The 23,516-nt window shown below is 43.5% G+C and overlaps 1 protein-coding gene across 1 annotated transcript; it reads right to left on the reverse strand.

Moving 5' to 3' along the window:
- Window positions 1-1,645: 1,645 nt before the first annotated feature.
- SEC11C (SEC11 homolog C, signal peptidase complex subunit) lies at window positions 1,646-21,590 on the reverse strand. The gene is made up of 6 exons (XM_023218327.1): window positions 21,033-21,590; window positions 11,241-11,350; window positions 7,803-7,952; window positions 4,690-4,809; window positions 2,841-2,898; window positions 1,646-1,851 (listed from the first exon to the last, which is right to left on the reverse strand). The coding sequence occupies exons 1-6, from the start codon at window positions 21,117-21,119 to the stop codon at window positions 1,798-1,800; spliced, it is 579 nt and encodes a 192-aa protein (XP_023074095.1). The 5' UTR covers window positions 21,120-21,590; the 3' UTR covers window positions 1,646-1,797.
- Between the last annotated feature and the right edge of the window lie 1,926 nt (window positions 21,591-23,516).

Consider the following 23,516-nt stretch of genomic DNA (forward strand, 5'->3'; position numbering starts at 1 on the left):
CAATTTATTACAGGGCACAAGGGAATAACGTTTTTAGAAAGTATTCTGTAAATCTTCTTTTCTTTTACTTTGCCGATTTCAATAGTTCGAGGTCCATTATCGTTGCAATAGCCTATTTTAGCAGAGAGAAAGGATTAAAGGGCAAGCTGTCCCCAACAGATCACTCTCGCTGGTCCTTACCAAGCCAGGCGCTCACTCAGGAAAATTCACCATAGAGGTGTGACACAGGTTTGCACTGAAAGGGAAAAAATGAGCAACAATAGGGAACGTCTATCGAGCGGATACTGTGGACGTGTCAAGGACCATGCGGCTTATTGCTCACGACAGCCCCATTCGTTAAGTGCAGTTCTTATCCTCCATCTGAGGCTAAGGGAAGTTAACTCGCCTAAGGCCACATAGGTGGTTAAGTGACTTTTAGGGCTTCTAAATTCTTAGATCAGAATTGAACAAATGTAAAAGAATGAGGTAGATTTGTAAGTCCTGATTCAAAGGATGTCAACATCACTGTGTTTGGTGAAAAGAGAACATTTTAGTAAAACTGAAGAGTGCATTTTAAAACATCACTGGCCTCCTTTTGGTTCCTCTAATATTTCACTATGCAAGTGGGCACCAGCTTTGGTGCTGGGCACTAGCAGCACGAGCATCCCTGGGAGCGTGCTGGAAGTGCGTCAAGTCAGACTCACCCCAAACCTCCTGAGTCCGCATCAGCAGTGAACAAGACAGGTGGCTGTGTATTCGTTACAGTGTGAGAACCCTCTAGCCCGCCAACAGCACTCCCTTTTCTGCACTTGGCTACAATGCACTTCCCGGGATTTATTTGCTCCGCTCCCTCTCATTTCTTTCAACTCTGTTTAATGTCACTTCCTTAGAGAGGTCTCCTCTGACTTCCATCGGAAAAGCAGTGTCGTCTGTCACCCTCTATCTGCTTAATATGCTTTATCTTTCTTCATAGCAATGACCAGTACCTGAAATCACAGGCTCGTGTGTTATCTGTTCCTCCTACTCCAGTGTGGGTTCCATCAGGGCAGGGACTTTGTACCTCCAGCACATCGGACAGTGGCTGGGTAAAAGCGCTTGATAAATACTTGCAAGAGGGTCTACTTCCTCCGCAGGACTATGTAGCGTGCAAATATCTAATTTAATGGTGGATATCCCTGGTAAGCGGAAAGGGAAGACTGGGGAAAGAGACCTTTTGTGGTTTTTGCAATTTTCAACGTTTACCCTTCTGGAGTTTTTGCAGTTTTTCAAAGGCGTATGCACCATTTTAAATAATTTATTAAACACATTTCAAATAATATAACAAACTAGCTCAAGATATATCGTACCACAAAACAAAGCAGATTACATCCCTTCCTTCTAAAAGATTTTGGCTTTCTTAGTTTCTCAGATTATACTTTAATAAGAAACTATGTCCTTTTAAGGGCCTCTTTGTTTCCCCCCAGAAATGTCATTATATTAAGAATTTTACTTTTGAAACTCAGACATTACAACTATACATGTGGACCATGCCTTGCCCCACTAGCAGGCCAGGCCCTAAACAGCCTGCCTGGTTCTTGAAGTCGTGCAGACCTTCACACTCAGTGTAGAGTTTTCCAGAATTGGCAGAGAGATTGAGCAGATTCAAATCAGATTCCACAAAAGAAAATCATCTTTACTGGTGAATCTTTTATTTGGACAAGACAAAAACATCTCCACACTGTTCCCTTTTATACAGAAAATGGAACATCTCAAATATATTAGTTTTTCTCTTTTTCAACAGAATTCATTTCAATCTGGTCCCAGGAACTGCTTCTCATTTTAGGATTCACGTTTTAGTAACACATATGCACCCATTATAGCCAAAAGAGCATACTGGAAAGAAAACACAATGGAAAATCACTGTGAGGTCTACAAAGAAATTTGGTCTGTAAATGTATTCAGATGAAGTCCGTTAAATACTGGGTTGAGGACAGAATCAAAAGATTAACTCTTCCCCCCATGCCTTGTTCTCTAAATGAGCTGTTCAATGCCACATTATGATCAAAAACCCAAATATATACTGATGGACTGAAGATCAGACAACGAACAAACACAGCAAATTCAGTGCTTACTCCTACGCAGGTTTCCCATTGTTTGTCAAGTGATTTTTTAAAAAAATATAGACACACGCCTGTAATCCCAGCACTTTGGGAGGCTAAGGCGGGCAGATCACCTGAGGTCAGGAGTTCGAGACCAGCCTGGCCAACATGGTAAAACCCTGTCTCTACTAAAAATACAAAAATGAGCTGGGTGTGGTGGTGGGCACCTGTAATCCCAGCCACTAGGGAGGCTGAAAGGAGAATCACTTGAACCTGGGAGGCGGAGGTTGCGGTGAGCCGAAATGATGCCACTGCACTCTAGCCTGGGTGACAGAGCCAGATTCCGTCCAAAACAAAAATATATATATATATACATACACACACACACACACACACATTTACATATATACGATGTACACACACACATATATATACACATATATATTGAGAGAGAGAGATACCATTTTTGTTGAAGTTGAGCAGTAAACATTACTAGTTTATGGGACTACTTTTGTGTGTGTATGAAAATTTCCATAAGAAAAAGCAACAATTAGATAAATGCCATTTTAGAACATGAACACACAGGGGGAAAGTAGCTATTTTAAATAATTAATTTAAATGTTACTACTTTAAATGACTACATTAATTTGTGGTTAACTATAGATATTCTGCAGGCCTATTAATGGCAACATGTTTTAAGAAGACTGCCTCTTTTACAGTTGCACAAGTAAAAGCTCCAATATTTAACTCAGTAAATAAATATAGACACAAATAAATTCCTACCTTGAATTTTGGATAGTCATTCATTATTATGGTGACCATACCAACATAGGGTAAAAACCTAAATTGTGGGATAAAAAGCAAGAGATATAAAAATTGTTTATAACATGATGATGGCAACATCTGAAAATACTATAAATCAGTCTTAGGAAATGAATCGTCCATGGGAATGCCACTGACCGGGGCTGTAAGGATGTATTCAGCCCTGTCTCAAACAGCTTTATTAGGAAGGAGCATGAGCACTGGCAGCCAGGACAAGTTTCCTAAGTAGGCACTTGAGTTGAGAGAGTGATGCTGGTTGTCTTCACTTGCTACAATTAAAATAGTTAAGCCGCTTACACACAAAGATGAGGCAATTTTCACAAATCTAGTTTTTATTTAGAAGAGAAGATTCGGAGAGCCTATATAAAAACTGCTGTTAGATAAAGCTTTCAAAGCACATGAGTAATGAGTTTGTAATGCAAATAATTATTTTGATTTCCCAGTGCTTGTCAGATACAACAAGTAAATGTATTGGGTAGCAAATACAAATGTGAATACCATAACTTATACTCAAATATGATTATGATCCCAGAGAGAGGAGGTTCAGTGCAGAAACCAGCCAATGATTATGCTGACAAAATTAACAGCAATATGTAATCAGAGGGACCCAGGTCTCAATCACCTCTGCTCATGGGAAACCAGGTAACACACCCATAGTACCTTCCAGTCTTTTATAAATCAGTAGTAGCTCCATCCTCTCTCTTATCCAAAGTCTTTCACCAGAGTGTCTAGAAAGACAGGATGGACTAACTGGAAGCCCTCCTGGTCCCCCCGGAGATATTCAAGTGAAAATGCAACAAAGAAAAATGGTTAAAGGAGTAGGAAGAAGCCGTAAGCCACAATCTGATTGATAACGCTAAATCTTACAAAATGGTAGCCAGTCTCTCCAGCCTTAAAAAGCTAGTGAGATTTAGGTAAGATTAAAAAAAAACATTTCTACGTCTGTTCAACATAAAACGGGTTGCCAAGAGGGGAAGAATTCCCTTTTTTGGTTTTTAATGAGGACACATTCTCTGTTATGTCAGTCAGAAGCAGAACTCATTGCTGGACAACTCTACAAAGATGAATACTAAAAGATGTATCACAGAAATGTTTCTAGTTACAAAAAATAGGAAATAATCTAAGTGTCCACCAAAAGGGGATTGCTTAAATAAATTTTTATTCACAATAAAACAGCTTGTAGCCACTTGAAAAGATATAGATGTAGATTTGACATGAAAAGCTATTGCCAACTTCCTGCTGGGTGAAAAACAATCAAATTCTAAGTGAAATTATATATATGCATAACACACATAACCAGCCCAGAGAGTATCTACAGCATTCCCTGAAACGTTAAACAGTGGTTATCTCTGGGAGACTTTCTTGTAACGGTTATTTAAAATCCGCAAATAACTAATCTCTCAGTGAGGATTTATTTTTATTCATTTTTTAAGAACAAATTTTTTTAAATTTTTATTAATAGAGATGGGGTATCCCTATGTTACCCAGGCTGGTCTTGAACTCCTGGGCTCAAGTGATCCTCCTGCCTTGGCCTCCCAAAGGTGCTGGGATTACAGGTGTGAGCCACTGTGCCTGGCTGGATTTATTTTTAAACAGATTTGAACCCATCATATAGATAATTGGGCTCCGTTTTAGATTTTAGGTCTTTAGGAATTTATAAGTTGTATTTGGCTTCACAGGATAAACTAGAACTGCTTAGAACTCTCCTGATATGTCATATTTGTAATTAACGACTCAGCCTATCCACTTAATTTCTTCATTTCTAAGTGTCTTCCATAACCTTCTATATAACTTAAAGGTGAATTCTCACCCTCTTGCTCTTCCCACCACGTCCTTCTTTTCCAGCCAGTTCTGGCCTTCTTTGTACAAGCCTCTATCGTCAACTTCATTATTATCTCCTTTAGTCAGAAATTTGATGTCTCCATTATCTCTGGAAAGCAAAATAATGTCCTCTCAAAAATTATTTTCAGCACAGCATCATTTACAAAAATATTAGTTTATCCAAGACTTTACTGTCAGACAGGAGCATTTAGAAAAACAAAGATAACCTGACCTTCTTTTAGTCTAAGATGACTGCTTAAGACAACCATTCAACTGAAGCACAAATCTAATGACAATTTTGTAGACTTAAATTCCAAAACACTCAAGTAACTGTGACAACAAAAACCATGACCAAGCACAAGGGCAACAATTTGCTTCCAGCACAGCACACAATGAAGAATTCCTTCTCACCACATGGCTTCTGGGAATGACGAATATACTAGGACCTAACATTTTTTTAACCTGTAAACAAGTGTATTCGTGTCATTCATCAGTGGATAAAATCATGTGAATCACCACTGTGCAACTCTTTCAAGTCTAGGTTCATAATACACAAAAACACTATTGACAAGGAGCTTTTCCAGGCTCACTTCATTCACTTCCAGTCAGAACAGGTCAGAAGTCAGGACATGAAGCTGGTTTAACAACCTGTGCTGGACTTGAACTGTTTTCATTCTTAGACCTCATGGAACAATTTGGTTTTTTGTTTGTGTGTTTGTTTGTCTGAGATGGAGTCTTGCTCTGTCACCCAAGCTGAAGTGCCATGTGCCATCTCAGCTCACTGCAACCTCTGCCTCCCAGGTTCAAGCGATTCTCCTGCCTCAATCTCTGAGTAGCTGGAATTACAGGTGTGAGCCACCACACCGAGGTAATTTTTGCACTTTTAGTAGAGGTGGGGTTTTGCCATGTTGGCCAGGCTGGTCTAGAACTCCTGACCTCAAGTGATCCACCCGCCTCGGCCTCCCAAAGTGCTGGGATTACAGGCATAAGCCACCGCGCCCAGCCTCATAGACCAATTTGTTAACATGGATGATATTCCTCTTCACTCTAGATATAAACTTAATCCTAGATCACACAGAGTTGAGCACAAGGTAATTTAAATGCAAGTGTGCTCTAGGCTGTCCTCACATTTCCTTTTCCTTGCCAAATGCACAATTTGTTACTGCATTATTTCCTTCACCACTGACCACGGTAGTATAAAGTCGAATTTGCAGGGAAACAAGAATCACAAATGGCATAACACCAGTGTGTTAAAGCGACATGTGGGACCCGTTTTAAGCATTCTGAACTGGTGCTCAGATAGCCTTGACTCTAGAAACATAATATTGTAGTATTATGGAGCTGTAAAGAGGGTCTTCTTTCAATAAGACAGATGAAAAAAGAATGCACTATTATAATGCAATAAAATGCCAAAAGCCCCCAAAGATTTGAAACCATATTAAAAAGAGCAAGCTGATTTACAGACATGGTTATAAAGGAAATCAGGATAAAAATCCTGACAGTCTCTCATAATTCGTGCAAATTAGAGCAAATAATCATTTCCTCAACTTGGAACAATTGATCATCTTTAGAAATTAATTGTAAGTCAGTGCAAGTACTGTCACATCATGACTGAGGATGCTTCTTCCTCAGGAATCTAACAGGTAGGCATCAAGTAACCGATAGGACAGGACCAGTGTATCAGCACAAGTTGAAACTGGATTGTTTTCATGTTTAGAGTAATGTGAAGTGAATAAATATCAATATCTGTGGGGTACACTTGTGAAGAAGCAGTAAATGGGCCGGGCACGGTTACTTGCGCCTATAATCCCAGCAATGTGGGAGGCCGAGGTGGGTGGATCACCTGAGGTCAGGAGTTCGAGACCAGCCTGGCCAACATGGCAAAACCCCATCTCTACTAAAAATACAAAAATGAGCCAGGTGTGGTGGCACGTGCCTGTAATTCAGCTACTTGAGAGGCTAAGGGAGAACTGCCTGAACCCAGGAGGCGGAGGTTGCAGTGAGCTGAGATCACGCCATTGCACTCGAGCCTAGGAGACAAGAACGAGGCTCTGTCTCAAAAAAAAAAAAAAAAAAAATTAGCCAGGCATGATGGTGCATGCTTGTAGTCCCAGGTACTGAGAAGGCTGGGGCAGGAGAGTCGCTTGAACCCGGGAGGCAGAAGTTGCAGTGAGTGGAGATCACACCATTGTACTCCAGCCTAGGCGACACAGTGAGACTCCATCTCAAAAAAAGAAGCAGTGAATGGAATGGGAATCTAATACCAGATATGTACAAATAGTTACTTCTCTCTCTCAAACTCAAACACACACACACATACAGAGTGAGAAATGCTCCGTTACTAAAAAACATACCTAGGCATACCTAAATTTAATTCTGACTCATACAGATAAAAATCCATACTAAGCTGCATAAAGGTAAATGAATAACCAAGTATATATGAAATGTAACACTTCTACTAATCATGTGAAGTACTCTCTCATGAGAACTTTATATATTTGAGCAAGAAGTAAATGTTTCCGGTTCCAGAAAAGGATCTTAATTAAGTAAGTCACGGCTGGTATTAACAGCAAGGCTGTTTGGGGAGTGGGGGATGTGGCAATGGAAAATTAATGCAGAATATGCAGTGACCAAATCATGAGATGAGTTGGAAAAGGATTTTTATCCATCCAGGACTAATATTACTGCTGAAAATGCCACTTTGGTCAAACACAGAAAAACAGCTAGTTTTTTTGCATTTCAGAAAATAATTTTCATATCAAAACCATCCTCTGTTGCAGTGTGACTTGATTTTCTTTGAACTCCTTCAAATAACTACCATGTCATAATATATCACACCTTACATTTGCGCAGCAATTTAAGTTTCTGAATTGCTTTAGTAAACATTAGTTCACTTCATTCTCATAATCACTCTGTGAGTTACTGTGGGTTTAACGACCACAACTGTCATCCTACAGAAAGAGTTACGCAGTTGGTCCAAAGTCACCCAGTGAGAAAATGGCAGAACTCACGACATAATCCTGTGCTTTTACTAGTTTCTAATTAGCCATGAATCTACCAAAAATTTACAAAACAAAACCAAAAAGAAATAAGCCTCTTTACTTTTCATGAACTTTGATTACTCTGTGAACTATTGGAATGTCTCGTCCTTCAACTTTAAAAACAACTATTTCACCAGCTCTGATTGGGTCTTCCCGGAAATTTGTGAGGAACAGGAGGTCTCCTCTGTGAAAGGCCGGCTCCATACTGCCACTAGAAAGAAGCACAAAGTCAGTATCAGCATTACCCTGTGTCCATAAGGTGATCAGAATAAACATGTCAGAGGTGAAACTCAATAGTCAAGTAGGTCTCAGGAGCTATAAAACAAGCCACTGCGGCTTCCTTCTGACTGCTCAAGGTAGTAACATGTGCGAAAGGAAATGACTTCTACTGACATTAATGTGTCATGAGCACTGGTAGAACCCTCTGCAGTTTGTATCAGGTAGAAAAGAAACCAGGATTAACGTCAACTCTGAAGTAAAAGCTACCAATTTCTAGCTTTCAAAAAAGTCCTGCATCTACAAATATAGTAGTGTTTTCCTCCAGAACTGCAGACTTACAGCTAATCATCTAGGGCAATCCTTTCGTTTTAGAGCAGATCCCCAGCACTTAGGATACTGCAATACTTACTTAAGAAATGAGCCGGGCGCGGTGGCTCAAGCCTGTAATCCCAGCACTTTGGGAGGCCGAGACGGGCGGATCACAAGGTCAGGAGATCGAGACCATCCTGGCTAACATGGTGAAACCCCGTCTACTAAAAAATACAAAAAACTAGCCGGGCGAGGTGGCGGGCGCCTGTAGTCCCAGCTACTCGGGAGGCTGAGGCAGGAGAATGGCGTAAACCCGGGAGGCGGAGCTTGCAGTGAGCTGAGATCTGGCCACTGCACTCCAGCCTGGGCAACAAAGCGAGACTCCGTCTCAAAAAAAAAAAAAAAAAGAAATGAGGAACACATGAAAGCACTTGGGGAGCACGACCCACCCTGATGCCAAACTGAGGCTGGGACAAAACGGGAACCCAAGTCCTTTGCCTCCTGCAGCAGCAGGAGAACATGGTGGAGAATTCCACCGTATTCTACAAAAGCCCAATTCTAACAAACATGGACTGGGTTATTGTGGAAGTCAATAAACAATTCCACATGATACCAATTTAAACCTGTGCCAAAATCTTTGGTGGATTCAAAGTAAATTGCAATATGCTGGAAGCTAAAATTTGAAAAGTTCATTTTTTATATATATATATATATAATATATATGTTATATAATATATATTTATTATATATATTATATATATATACACACACACACACACACATACATATGTGTGTGCTAATTCTTTGCTTTAATACGTGAGAGAATAAGACCTAGAAACACAGAGGGCTGTGCAACCAAGGACGAGTAACGGCTGCTGAGCAGGAAGAACCTGAGGAGAATGAACCACTGAAGCTCTGTGGAGCTCTAGCGGAAACAAAGAAAACAGTGGCTCCCAACAAGAGTTTGGGAAGCTCGCCCTCCTTCCCTCCAGCCTGGCCCACCTCGAACATCTCGGCAGGTGCAGAAGGTGGCAAGGAGAAATGCAGCCTGTCAAACCAGGACCCACTAAGTATAGTCATGGATGAAGCATTCAAAATCAGCCAATCTGAATGCCAGGGGAAAAGGGCTAGAAATACAACTGACTTAAGAGAAAACATCACAGTCAACAGATTTGAGTTTGTTCTGTCCCCCAATATGAAATTCTATTTTGTCTTCTTCTGAAAATAAAACGTAATTGTTTCAGGGTTAAAAAAAAAAAAAAAAAAGCTAAAATGCTTAAGATAATTTCTTCATCTGTGGCCTCATCTTTACTCCTTCAACAAAATTCCTGAAGATACAGTGGGAAGATGTTGATACAAAAGTAACGGTGTAAGCGAACTGCAGCTGGGAAAAGATCCCTGCACAGACGACAGAGGCCATAGGTGTCCTGAGGGTGGACATCAAGGGTCACTCTCATGTCCTATCAGGAGTTCTTTTCAATGTTTCACTAATATCAATGTCTACTTGCTTTCCTCATGGGCCAGATTCCCCCAAAAACCACACATCCCTTAGGGATGTCATTGGTTTATGTTAACAAACCAAATTGCTTTAACATTACAAAGGATGCTTTAATAAAAAAAAAAAAAAAAAAGATCCCTAAGTGCAGCAATCTCACACTAGCTCCTGTGTGAAAGTGTGTCTGTGAAATCTGAGGAGGGCCAGGAAATCTCAGATCTAGTGTTGGTTCTGCCAAAAGTTACTGGGAGATGCTTGAGGCCTGGCCTCATTGGGCCTCAGGTTCCTTGTCTCTTAAAGGAGAGGGTCCATCTAAATTTGAGGTTTTAGATTCCTTCTTCTTTAAAAAAAAAAAAAAAAAAGCCTTAAAATCCTTCCTTCACATGAATTCTTACCAGGCAGTGTAACCACATAAAACACATAAGTGTCCGAACTGTTATATGTGAAGCAAGGCTAAGGTTTCCTGAATCCATGAGTGTACTTCCCTTCTCCCCACTCCTAATCTACCCACCCCAACGCTAGGGGCCTCCCTAAAGCACAGTGTGAACACGAGTGGGTCGGAGGTCCCACAGCTCTGCTGTGAGCTAGGCTGTCCTCAGTCTTCTAAATTTATGAAAACTCCATCTCTAGAAGTGTGCCCCTTGGCCAAGCACATGAGGGCGGCCTGGTGGGGCATGGATCATGGCTATGGCCCCACAAGGTGGTGGCAAGGCCCAGTGGAGGGAAAGGGCAGTGGTATGGGAGCTAAGAGCCCTATGTTCTGCCTCGGCTCCTGCACTGGTAAGCTGTGACTCTGCCCAAGTTACTGCCACAGCCCACCATGCCACCGTGAAAACAACAGATCTGATGACCTAAGACACACCAGACAGACAGCATCTTGAAGCACCTACTAGTTCCCAAACACAGCCGTTTGATTTCAAATTGATGTGAAGTTTTTCCCCTTGGATGGCTTTATGGCTGTGTGAAGTTAACTCTAGTGGTAACTTTTCTAAAATAAACATGCTGTACTTTTATAAGCATCATAGTCTCAAGAAGATAGTAGCCATCAATACACCAGTATTACTGAAGAAGCTTGAAAAAAATACTAGACACAATGCTACGCACTCGGGATACAGACGCCCTGCCTGTTTGGTACAAAGAAAATGAAGTAACATTTTTAGTTATGTTTAAAAATCAATTTGTATAGAAATAATGCATGAATACCATATTATTAAATTGTCATTTGAAATGGATTAGGCGCACGAGCATCAACATGGTTAAAGCCCTAAAATGTCTACTAAGAAAGATAAGATTTTTCAAAAGCCAGAAAAAAAGAAACATTCTCAAAATAGGTATCAATAAAGACTAATAATTGATCCAATTAAAATCTTGAATTTCAGCTGTCATACAGGTTTTCACTTTAGGCTGCCCCGCTCCTCAGACCCAGGGCAGCCTTGTGATGCAGGCTTTGGCTGGAGGCCAGCCTGGGGGACCTACCTCAGCACCACCACGATGGGGCTTTCGCTGCCGGTGAGCACGATCAAGCCTTTCCATATCATGAGGGCAGAAGACACAATCATGGCGAAGTTTAAAACCTGGTAATAGAGCTGGAATGAAAAAGAGGAACCACAGTGAAAACCAATAGCAGAAGACCCACCACCCTGAAGCTGGAGATGCACTTATCAAACTTTTCCAAAGACACGATTTTAGGACAGGAAACTAACACAAGGTACAAAATTCTGCAGTATTTCAACTTTTGTCCCTGGAAAGAGCCTGGCAAATCTCTCTCCTTAAGTGAGAGAGAAGGGAGGAAAAAAAAAGCAATCTGTGAGGCCTGTCTTGTTAAAGCCTCAAGGAGGCCCTAATCATCTCTTCGGGATTTCCCAGCGCCTTGTACCCTAGAGAGTTCTGCTACTCAAGGCCTGCCACCAGAGCCTCCCGATGAAGACCATTCCCAGACACAGTGCAGCATGGTGAGCACAGGTCTCACCCAGATCCGCACACCGTGGATTCACCTAGAACTACCTTTAGCCTCAAACGGAAGCTTCCGAGTCCTATAGTGCTTGGCAATGAGATCATCCTGCATCTAAAAATGACATTTTAAAACCAGTGAACAGAAACCCTAAACATCTTAATGTTTAAATTTTTCATAAATGTTTTAAAAGGTAAATAACAAATATTTGGTTAAGAGCACAGGTGGGGCTGGGCACAGTGGCTCACGCCTGTAATCCCAGCACTTTGGGAGGCTGAGGCAGGCAGATCACGAGGTCAGGAGATCGAGACCATTCTGGCTAACACAGTGAAACCCCGTCTCTACTGAAAAATAGAAAAAAAAATTAGCCAGGCATAACGGCGGGCACCTGTGGTCCCAGCTACTTGGGAGGAGGCTGAGGCAGAAGAATGGCGTGAACCCGGGAGGCGGAGCTTGCAGTGAGCCGAGATCGCACCACTGCACTCCAGCCTGGGCGACAGGGCGAGACTCCGTTACAAAAAAAAAAAAAGAGTACAGGTGGGCGGGTCACACGAGTTAACGCATAAGCACTAGTTATATCAGCTCTGAGAAGGAGGTAGAAGCCCACCCACTCTACCTCAGACCACTGCGTTTAGACCCACTGGGCTTCCTCGCTCCTTGCAGCATGGCACAAGCTGAAGCACAGGCTCTTCCTTGCTGACAGCTGCCTGCTGCACCTGCCAACTCCTAGTGACCAAAGGAGAAAACACCACCTGCCCATGTGCCAACACCCTGTCGGGCTGGAGCTGACCTGTCAGCCCAAACATCCGCCTTCCTTCCAGGCGCAACAGGGACTAACGCTGCTGTGGCTAGGACCACTCAAAATCAAAGCCCCTCATGGCATCGCCAGCACCGCCCGCCAGGGAGGCTCCTTACTTTGGTACCTGCCTCAATCTTCCTCTTCACAACCCCTGCAGTTGTTGGGGTGACCTGCAGAGCCAGGTGGGTGGTCCATCAACACTGTGCTATCTCAATTCTTGGGCCCCCATCCACATCTCCAAAGATCTTCCCTCCACTGGGGCCACCCACTCTCAGCAACACACCCTGGAACCAAAACGGCTCTATCCCCACGTGGGTCTATCCCCACTGGTTCAATGACCCCCTTCCACCGGGCCGCAGGTGCCTATTCTCCTGGCTCCTGTGCTCACCTCTGTGTATACCTCAGGACCCATGTTCTGTCAGGTCCTTCACCCCTCATTTCTGTTTTTCCACCCTCAGCATGCAGTGTACACAGTCACTTATAGGGTGGGAGCCACAACCCTACCAGGCCTGGCAGCCCTTCCTCCAGAGATTTCTGTTCCCCTCTCCAGGGAATGAACTCCCAGACCTCTGCTGAGGAAGGTGAGGCCTCTGGGTGGAAGACAGGAGAGCGAGGGGTCTCACTGCTTCTATGCTTTTCTACCCAATCAAATTTATTTCAGCCCTATCTCCCCTTCGCCTCCAGTTCTGGGGACACCAATTCCTGGGTCTCTGAGGACTCTCTCTGCCTCACAAACCTGAAGAGCCACAGCCTCCCCCAGTGCCGCTCAGATCCTTGCTTTCTCTGGCTGTGCCAGTTCCCATTCTTCCATCTGTTTTCCAGCTTCTAGTATTTGGCTGATCTTGTTTCCTTTCCCGGGCACATCCTGGAGTAACTGATAACTTCTAAAACCTCCTTGCTATTAATATAGTTTTAGTGTTTTGGAGGCAGTGATGTTAGACAAGTTAGATCCTACCTTAGCTCCCTACCAGCTTTCCAGAACATCCTTTTGAATTAAGTTTGGAGTGAGGACCTGGACCACATGGCTCTGGGCAACATCATTTTCCTCCACTATCCAAATTTAATTTTAACTGAGATGGAATGTGGTGGTATGAACTCTTTTTGAGCATTGAGTACAATTTAAAATATAGTTTTAAACACAGTTTAAATACAGTTTAAAATACACAAGGCCGGCCGGGTACGGTGGCTCAAGCCTGTAATCCCAGCACTTTGGGAGGCTGAGACGGGCAGATCATGAGGTCAGGAGATCAAGATCATCCTGGCTAATACGATGAAACCCCGTCTCTACTAAAAAATACAAAAAAAATTAGCCGGGCGAGGTGGTGGGCACCTGTAGTCCCAGCTACTCAGGAGGCTGAGGCAGGAGAATGGTGTAAACCCAGGAGGCGGAGCTTGCAGTGAGCTGAGATCCAGCCACTGCACTCCAGCCTGGGCGACAGAGCGAGACTCCATCACAAAAATAAATAAATAAATAAATAAATAAAATACACAAGGCCTGGAAAAGTCAGGCTGAAAGAGACACTCAGGAAGTTCAAATAGAGACTTCCCAGGTGGTTCTATGTGGTTCTGACTTCTGGGTGTATGGACCGTTCTTTACAGCGGCAGCGTGCGAGCATCAGTGTGCACTAGGATCAGCTGGCGATGCCTGAGGACTGCACTTCAGACACATTCCCAGGCAACACGAAAGCTGCTGGCGTGGGAATCACAGCTGAGAACCACTGCTCTATACCATTGGTTCTCAACCTTGGCTGCACCTTAGAATCATCGGGGAAGCCCTGGAAAGTCCATCCCAGACCAGCTGGATCGCCGGGAGGGGTGGGGTGATTCTGAGGTGCAGTGAAAGTTGAATCATGGCTCCTCCTCCCATCAGCTAAAGACTCTCCCATCACAAACTCTTCCTCCACCTCACATCCTCCTCCAGCTTTCACACTCTCTCTTCTCCTTCACAGCTCTTCTCAAAACAGTGTCTACCCCAAGTTGCTCCCCTTCTTCACTATCTATATTCAGTCCTCAACCTACATAATCAGTCACATGCTCACTAAATCCAAAGGATAACTGTCGGCCCTCACCTTACCTGACCTTCCAGCAGCTCTCAACACACATGATCATTTCTTCAAACCCTTGGCCCCTGCCTTCCAGGATGGCATGCCATCCACTTCTGACCATTTCTTGTCTTCCTGCCAGTTGCTCCTCCACCTGAACCTCCTCCTCTACCTGAATGCTGGCATTGGTCCCATCATGCTAACTACTCCCAATTCAGAGACTTCCAACTGCCTACCTGACGTTTCCACTCAGATGTCTTTAAAGACACCTCCTGCTCAACATGTCAAAATTAAACTTACCTTCTCCAAAAGCTTTCAGTGCTAGTGATCCTTCTCTCAGCAAAGGACATTATTATCGCCCTGCTGTTTGGAGCCACCCTGTACCCATTCATTCTATACATTCTGGCTTTCCAAACATGTCTGGAGTTTGTACAGTTCTCTCTATTCCCACTGCTGCCACTCTCATAATATCACCAACGGGGCCCATCAGGCTGCTGTGACAGCGTCATGACAGGTCTCCTAATGCCCATGCACACCTCTTCCGATCCATTCTCTGTGCTACAATCAGGGCAGTCATGCGCCACTTTATGACAGACACATTCTGAAAAATGCGTTGTTAGGTGATTTTATTGTTGTTTGAACATCATAGAGTGTACTTATACAAACCCAGATGGTGTCGCTTACTACACCCCTAAGCTATACGGTGTGGTCTATTGCTCCTAGGCTAGAAACCTGTACAGCTTGCTACTGTATTGAATACTACAGGCGACTGTAACACACTCCTAAGTATTTGTGTAACTAAACATAGAAAAGGCATAGTAAAAATATGGTATAATTTTATGGGACCACCATCGTGTATGTGGTCCATCATTGACAGAAACATCGTTATATGGTGCTTGACTGTACTGGTTTTCAAATGCACATCTGGTCACCTGGTCATGTCTATGCCCTGCCTAAAGCCCTTTGATTATATCCCACTACTCTGAGGATGAAGACTAAACTACAGTATGGCCTCTAACGCCCTGTCTGATATATCCCCCCAGCCCCACTTCAGCTGCTGAAGCTCACCTCACCCCAGCTGCACTGGTGGTACTGTCCATGCTTCCACCTCACATGCTTCTTTCCACCCCAGGTCCTTCATCCAGAAGGCTCCCTCCCTGGACCCCTCAGTTTACCAACACTCACCTTTACATCCACCTTTAAATGCCAGTGCCCAACAGAACCCTGCCCTGACCGGCTAGACCAGAAATCAGCAAACTTTTTGTGTAAAGGGTTAGACAGTAAATATTTTATGTTTACGGGTCACATAGTCTCATTGAAACTACTCAGCCCTGCCAATGTAGCGGGAAGGCAGCCATAGATAATATGTAAAAGAAAGAGCATGGCTGTGTGCCAATAAAACTTTACAAAAACAGGTGGTGCAATGGGGTTTGCCAACCTCCACTCTGGCCAGCCTAGGTCTTCCTATTACATATTCTCACTGCATCCTGTATTTCTTAATATCGTTCATCAGCATCATAATTAAGCATGTAATTACCTAATGTGTCTTTTGCACTAGACTTTACATTCCACAAAAGTAGGCATCATTTCAGCCTTGTTCATAGCTGTATCCTCAAGATTCAATACGGGCTTGGCAAAAAGTTAAGTATTCAATTTGTTGAATAAATAGTGATAAAATAACCATCTTTAATGGTGAGTGCAGGTTGAGAATTATGGTCCGAAGACATTCATTACAGTCTTAATTCTAATAATGTGGAAAAGGCAATAAATGAGCAACAATAGGGAAATAACTGAGTAGAAAATGGGGCCAGGTGCAGTGTAGCTCATGCCTGTAATCCCAGTACTTTGAGACACCGAGGTGGGCAGATAATCTGAGCTCAGGAGTTCAAGACCAGCCTGGCCAACATGGTGAAACCCCAACTCTACTAAAAATGCAAAAATGAGCCAGGCATGGAGGCACATGCGCCTGTAATCCCAGCTACTCAGGAGGCTGAGGCACAAGAATCTCTTGAACCCGGGAGGTGGAGGTTGCAATGAGCCGAGATAGCATCACTGCACTCCAGCCTGGGTGACAGAGCAAGACTCCATCTCAAAAAAAAAAAAAAAAAACATGCACACGTATGTTTATTGCGGCACTATTCACAATAGCAAAGACTTGGAATCAACCCAAATGTCCATCTGTGACAGACTGGATTAAGAAAATGTGGCACATATACACCATGGAATATTATGCAGCCATAAAAAAGGATGAGTTTACGTCCTTTGTAGGGACATGGATGCAGCTGGAAACCATCATTCTTAGCAAACTATCACAAGAACAGAAAACCAAACACTGCATGTTCTCACTCATAGGTGGGAACTGAGCAATGACATCACGTGGACTCAGGAAGGGGAACATCACACACCGGGGCCTATCATGGGGAGGGGGGAGAGGGGAGGGATTGCATTGGGAGTTATACCTGATATAAATGATGAATTGATGGGTGCTGACGAGTTGATGGGTGCAGCACACCAACATGGCACAAGTATACATATGTAACAAACCTGCACGTTATGCACATGTACCCTAGAACTTAAAGTATAATAATAAAAAAAAAAAAAGAAAAGGAAAAGAAAAATGGCAGATTAGTCCACTATTTAAAACAATGCATAAAGAACTTAATGGGAGTGGAGGAGAAAGCAGGTTGGGTTAGGGGAGGAAAATAAAAAGGAAGTTTAATGACATGACCAAACACAGTATGTTGAGTGAAAAATGTAAGCTGCAGTAGGAGTTCACCAAACAATAAAACAAACACAAAGAGATGCCCCAAGACACTAAGAGAGGATATTTTAGGATAGTGAAATTATGAGTCATTGACTTTTCTTCTTTAAACTATTCTCTATTCTGAAAACGTATTCTGACTGATGTAAGGTAGGAAAAGCAGAGCTCAAAACTGTCTCTTGCTAATGTTAAAACTGTAACAATAGGTAATTTGATGCAATTATGAAGGATACAACTGAAAGTGAGGACATAAGTGAATTAAGATAATTGTTAGTGTATTTGGTGCAATAAATCAAAATAGGAACATAAATATAATTCAACATTAAAGTTACACCCTTTTTTATTTTTATTTTTGAGATGGAGTCTCACTCTGTTGCCCAGGCTGGAGTACAATGGCGTGATCTCTGCTCACTGCAACCTCCGCCTCCCTGGCTCAAACGATTCTCCTGCCTCAGCCTCCCGAGTAGCTGGGATAATAGGTGTGTGCCACCACACCCGGCTAATTTTTATATTTTTAGTAGAGACAGGGCTTCACCATATTGGCCAGGCTGGTGTCGAACTCCTGACCTCAAATGATCCATCCGCCTCGGCCTCCCAAGGTGCTAGGATTACAAGCATGAGCCACTGCACTCAGCCTACACACCATTTTTTAAAGCAACTTGGCTACTGTGTCAATAGCAAATTATGAAACTATCATTATATTCCCAGTAGACTGAAAAATGAAACTGGAGTGCTAAGCAGACATTGTCAAAGTGTTGGGCTATAATACGTTAAACCATTGCTTCTTCTGGTTACATGGATTAAGTTTTTAGTGGTCGTTTCTAAGATTTTAGTGCACCTGTCCCTGGAGCAGTGTGCACTGTACCCAATATGTAGTCCTTTATCCCTCATCAAATGAAGAATATTTACCAGAAAGTTGCCATGAAACAATCAAAGTCTTTACACCATTTCACCGTAAGCTCAAAGAGCATAACGGAAAACATCAAAAATCACAAAGCAAATATTTAAGAATGCAAAGAAGTGAGCATTTAGAAGAGATAAAAAAATTCATCTCTTCATTCAATAAATATTGAGTGTCCAACAACAACAACAACAACAAAACACTGCTTCTAAAGTAAAATCAGCCTTACAAGTCACGTCACGCTAAAGCAGAAGTTGTTCACTGGAATTCACATTCAAAAACCTCCCCAGCTGCTCTGCCTGACTTAAAGGACTTGATAAATAACCACTGTTTCATAATGAATTACATATCCAATTAGGAAAGCCCCAAACCATGGTTTTAAACAAAGATTGCTGTTTTTAGACAAGGTTTCAAGCCATCTGGCTCCACGCTGATAAAAGCAAATTATAAAATCTCGCCACTTATCCAGTAAAGACCTCGTACCAAGAATATATTTTCCCGTATAATTTCCCAAGCTTGAAAAGTTCAGTAAGGGGAAGCAAAATCAATTCCTCAAAAAAACTTCCTTTGAGCAAACCATCCACCTGCTAAGGAAATGCCCAAATACACAAAAATCTAAAAATCAAACTAAGAAACCACAGACCATACTTGCAACACCTTAACTTTAAGAAACCTACTATTCAGATTCTAGGCTTAAAATCCTGGAATCCAGAAAAGTAATTTTGGCTGAACTCCCGACAAGCTGACTGGGGTCTAAAAAAACAAAACCACCACCATGTTTCACGGGTGCTTTTGTTGTTGTTCACCTTTGCCTACCAACTTTGTATGCTCAGCACTTAATGAGCATACAAAGTGTAGAAGTAAGTCCACACTCAGTCATTGTCAACCAAAGATGAAACAGCCAATGTCTAAGAGTCTTAGCAAACATTTCAGACCAAATATTCTGGCTGACAGCAGCAGCACTGCCAGTAGCTGTATCTCCTCCTCTCTTCCTCACTGCAGAAACAAAGAGCCCTTGTCTTGCATGTGGGTTCTGCTTTAACAGTAAGCAGGGGCGGCAGAGAAAGAAGGTCCTGCTTTCAAGACTGGTGGAGCATGCAGGCCTGACAAGGTGTCATAAGATGCTATTTTGGAGGGAAGAAGAGGAACAACAACAAAAAAAAGGCAAACGGACAAAGCTTTTTTAAAAAGTACTGAGAAGCAGTAGATTTGAGCTTGCTGAATTTTAATTAGAAGACTAGCAAAACAGGCAATACAGCCAGCTACTGGCAGGCCTTATCATTGAGAGCAAAAAACACACTGATCTTTCAAAGGGCAAAGTGGTTTAGGGATCAATACACTCATCAGAGGGCCTTTTCTGACAGTCTGCAATTACAGCCATCAGTAGTCGGTACTAATTTTAGAGACATTTTAAAAACCCAGCCATTAAGTCTAAATTTTTAAACAAAGCTCTACTTCTGGAGGGTATTCTTGTGAGCAGCATCAATGCTCAGGACATTAGCAGTTACTTTTTTAAGCTGGTGATAATCTCTACTACAACTCATCTTCCAGAAACAGGAGTATATCAGCTGTGCACACCTAGACACTACCACATCCTAAACACGGTTGATGAAATAGAAATTATCAAACTTTCCCACACCACTGCACTAGTCTGAAATTTTACTTGGGGGAGAGGGAGGACAGTGAGAGGGAAAAAACACATATGCCTAAGGGAGTAGTTGTGACCTCCCGTGGGCACCACCCCACATCTCAACTGATGGAGCAAATGAAACTGGATGCCCTCAAAATAATGAGAATTAATACCATTTTCAAAGACAATCAAAATCCCTTGGTTGGAAAGTCCCACTTTTCTTAGCACAATTTATTAGTAGTAATAGTGGCATTAGTATCCACCGTGATATTTAGGCCCTACAGGTCCCCCAAATTCTCTACCTAGAAGCTTACATAATCGTATTCTTCCTGACTGAGAGGGCTTCCTTTCCAATCCCTACTCACTCTTAACCTTATAGTGAAGAGATAAGGACCCAAAGACAGTGACGATGGCCAATAAGTGGCTAAGGAGAGAGCAAGAGGAACGTTTTCCTCTGAGGTCTTCTCAGAAAGGAGAGGGAATTCAACCACCCCAGCTGCCCAAAGACCCTACACTGCCTCCTATGTTCATAGTGCAGCCAGAATGATGGCATCTCGGAAGTTAGAGAAGGTTTCTGGAATCCCGCTGCAAACACGGGTTGAGTCCACAATGATTGCGCACCGCTTGTGAGCTCTCTAGGCACAATGAGCATTATTGAGTCCCGACCCACGGTCGGGGAAAAACAACTGCCCAGGTTGGAAAGAAACTGCTTTGGGAGGCGTCGCTGGACAGCTCCCATTGTAGGAAAGTTCTTCCCTCTCGCCTTTCTGCCACTTCGACCCGCCGGCAGTCAGGCCTCTGAAGCCCCACAGAGAAATCGGTTCCCTCTTCACCGGGTGGCCCTTCAACTACGCGCAAACAGCTGTCGCTCACATAGTCAACTCTCCCACAAGCGTGGCTGTGGCTTTCTCATCCACATTTGACATTCCATGGCACGGGGTTTCTATTCTCCCCTTTCCTACACCCTCCCCTAATTGTGCTCTTGTCAGGGCAAGGAAGTGCACACCCGTGCCCACACGTGGCCGTAGAACCCAGGGCCTGAGAGCCCAGCGCGGGAGCTTCGGGTGGCCGCCCGGCCGCAGTCACTGGGAGCTGCCCTTCCCGGAGCCCTGCACTGGAAGCCCCGACTCCCTGCAAGCACAGCCGGTCCCGGCCTGGGCGCGCTCACCACCCGCCTCCGTCACCTGGCGCTTGTTCATCTTCCTCAGATCCCCGAAGATGTCCAAACCGGACGTGGGGAGATGCGCCCCGACGGCGCCCGCGCGTACCATGGCGGGGTCTCCGGGGACCTAGCGGCCAGCCGGCTCTGGATGTCACAGACGGCAGCGGAGCACCTGCCGGCCCCCGCCCACCGGCCCCGCGTCCTTGCGGCCACGTGACCGGCGACTCGCTTGGGCGTCTGGGAATCGTAGTCTCGCTAGTCTTGGGCACTGGCCAGCCAGGAAGGAACCTGAAGGAAGAAAACTACCACTCCCAGAATGCCGCGGAGCGGGCACCTCGGCCAGTGAAGACCCAGGGCTCCTAGGGAGGGCAGCGACAGGGCTCCGGAGCCTTGTCCGACCCTTCGGAGGGAACGTTGAGCAGCGAGTGACCCCGCATACCTCGGGTCCAACTCGGGGAAGGGACTACTCAAGAGAAGCCGAATTTCCCGACTCTGGTCAGGCGCCAAGAGGACACCTAACTCCCGCTCGCAAATCACCTAGCCGTGTATCTTGGCTATTGGATGACTGCAGCGAGGAAAGGTGGTGCCTCTACGCTGGGGGCGGGCTGAACCGAATTGGGGCGGGGCCTAAAGATGGACGTGAGGTGGGCGGGGCTTGGAAGAGGTTGGACTTTGATGCCGCTGAATTCTGCGTTTTGAGTGGTACCACTTGAATGCAAGGAAGTATCTTTGAATGCCTTGACCACAGTTGGTTTGCAATGGATATTAATTAAATGAATACATAACCACCTAATTTCATACACGAGAAAGCAGAGGCCCAGAAAGGTTCATTGACGTGGCCAAGGTTAAGTGGAAATGAGTCTGGAATAGAACTCAAAGTTTTAAATTTAGAAGTCCTAGATCATCACGATTCTGATCCTAGATTACCTTTGGTTCATTCACTCGTTTATGCATTATTTATTGTATTTATTTATCCGCAAATCTTTATGGAGCACCTACCATGCACCTGGCCTTGTTCTAGGCACTTGAGAAACATCAGTGAACAAAACAAGCAAAGATTCTTGCCCTCATGAAGCTTATATTCTACCGAAGACAGATATAATAGATAATTTATACAGTACCTAAAGGATGGAGGTGCTATGACAACAGGAAAAGCAGATAAGTTGAATAGGGAGGTCTGGGAGAAAGGATCAGGTTGCAATTTAAAATATACCAGAAGCTGACTTACCATGAAGCTAATGAAAGGTAAGTTTTGGGTCCCTTCAGTTTCAAAGGTGTTTTCCAAGGCGTGGGAGAAACTTAACCACAGAATGTGTAAAATTTTCAAAAACAAGATATTGCAATTGCCATTGGTCAAGAGTTCTGTTTCTTTGCATTCCAACTTCACCTCTATTACATTTCCCCTCCTGTTGGAGGAACAAGGAGAATTTTGGGGATCCAGCTAAGGAGGAAACGAGTTGGAGATACATTTAGTTTGAGTTTGATGAATATATTTATGTGATTCACGGTCTTTCCTGCCATCCTGGGGTAAAAAATGGCTTCTGGGAATACTGCCATCCACTGTGCCAACTCACCTGGCACCGTGGCAGGGAGTCGCACTGGAAGTGGCATCTGATATGAAAGTGTTCTGCAGCACCTGGCCTTGGAAGTATGTGCACAGGAGAGAAAAACTAAGGTTTGAAATGTACAGATTCAGAAGCTAGTCTGTGTAAAATTCTTCCAAATATCAGATGTATAAAATTGTAAGTGGAAGACACAGTGCTTAGTACATGGGAAGATATGATGATAGTTAACGCTGTCACTAATAATTGCTGGAACTAAGGTGGCAGTACTAAAGATTCAGAATCTGGATACATTTTGAAGAAAGAGTCTTCAGGATTTTTTGAAAGAATAAATATAGGGCATGAAAGAAGAAAAGAGATTGAAGCTGACTCCAGGTTTTTAACCTACAGAACTAGAAGGGTAGAGTTCCCCTCAACTGCAATGAGGAACCACAAAGCTGTGGGTGGAACAGGTTTGTGGGAATAGAGTAAGGGTCCAAAATGTGACCAATAAACCTAGAACCCAGTGTGATATCTTCAGGTCAGAACCTTTGGCCCGGCCTCCAGGCTCCTGCTTAGGTTGAGCATTGGGTGAGAAGCAACACAGGAAGACATTGGGTAGAAGTCCCTGCATATTGTCCAGTCTTAGACCAATTTATTCACCTCCATGAACCCTTTGCTCATCCACCAAATAAAAACTGTATTTGTTACAGCCACTTTGGAATAAAGTTTGGCAATTCCTTCCAAAACTAAGCATCATCTCACCATATGATACAGCAATTGCACTCCTTGGTATTTACCCAAATACCAACTTGAAAACAGATGACCACACAAAAGCCTGTACATGGATGTTGTTAGCATCTTTATTCATAGTTGTCAACACTTGGAAGTAACCAAGATGTCCTTTAGTGGATGAATGGATACATAAACTGCAGGATATCCAGAAAATAAAATACTATTCAGTG

Source organism: Piliocolobus tephrosceles, chromosome 18, assembly GCF_002776525.5.
Source record: "Piliocolobus tephrosceles isolate RC106 chromosome 18, ASM277652v3, whole genome shotgun sequence".
NCBI classification, from domain to species: Eukaryota; Metazoa; Chordata; class Mammalia; order Primates; family Cercopithecidae; genus Piliocolobus; species Piliocolobus tephrosceles.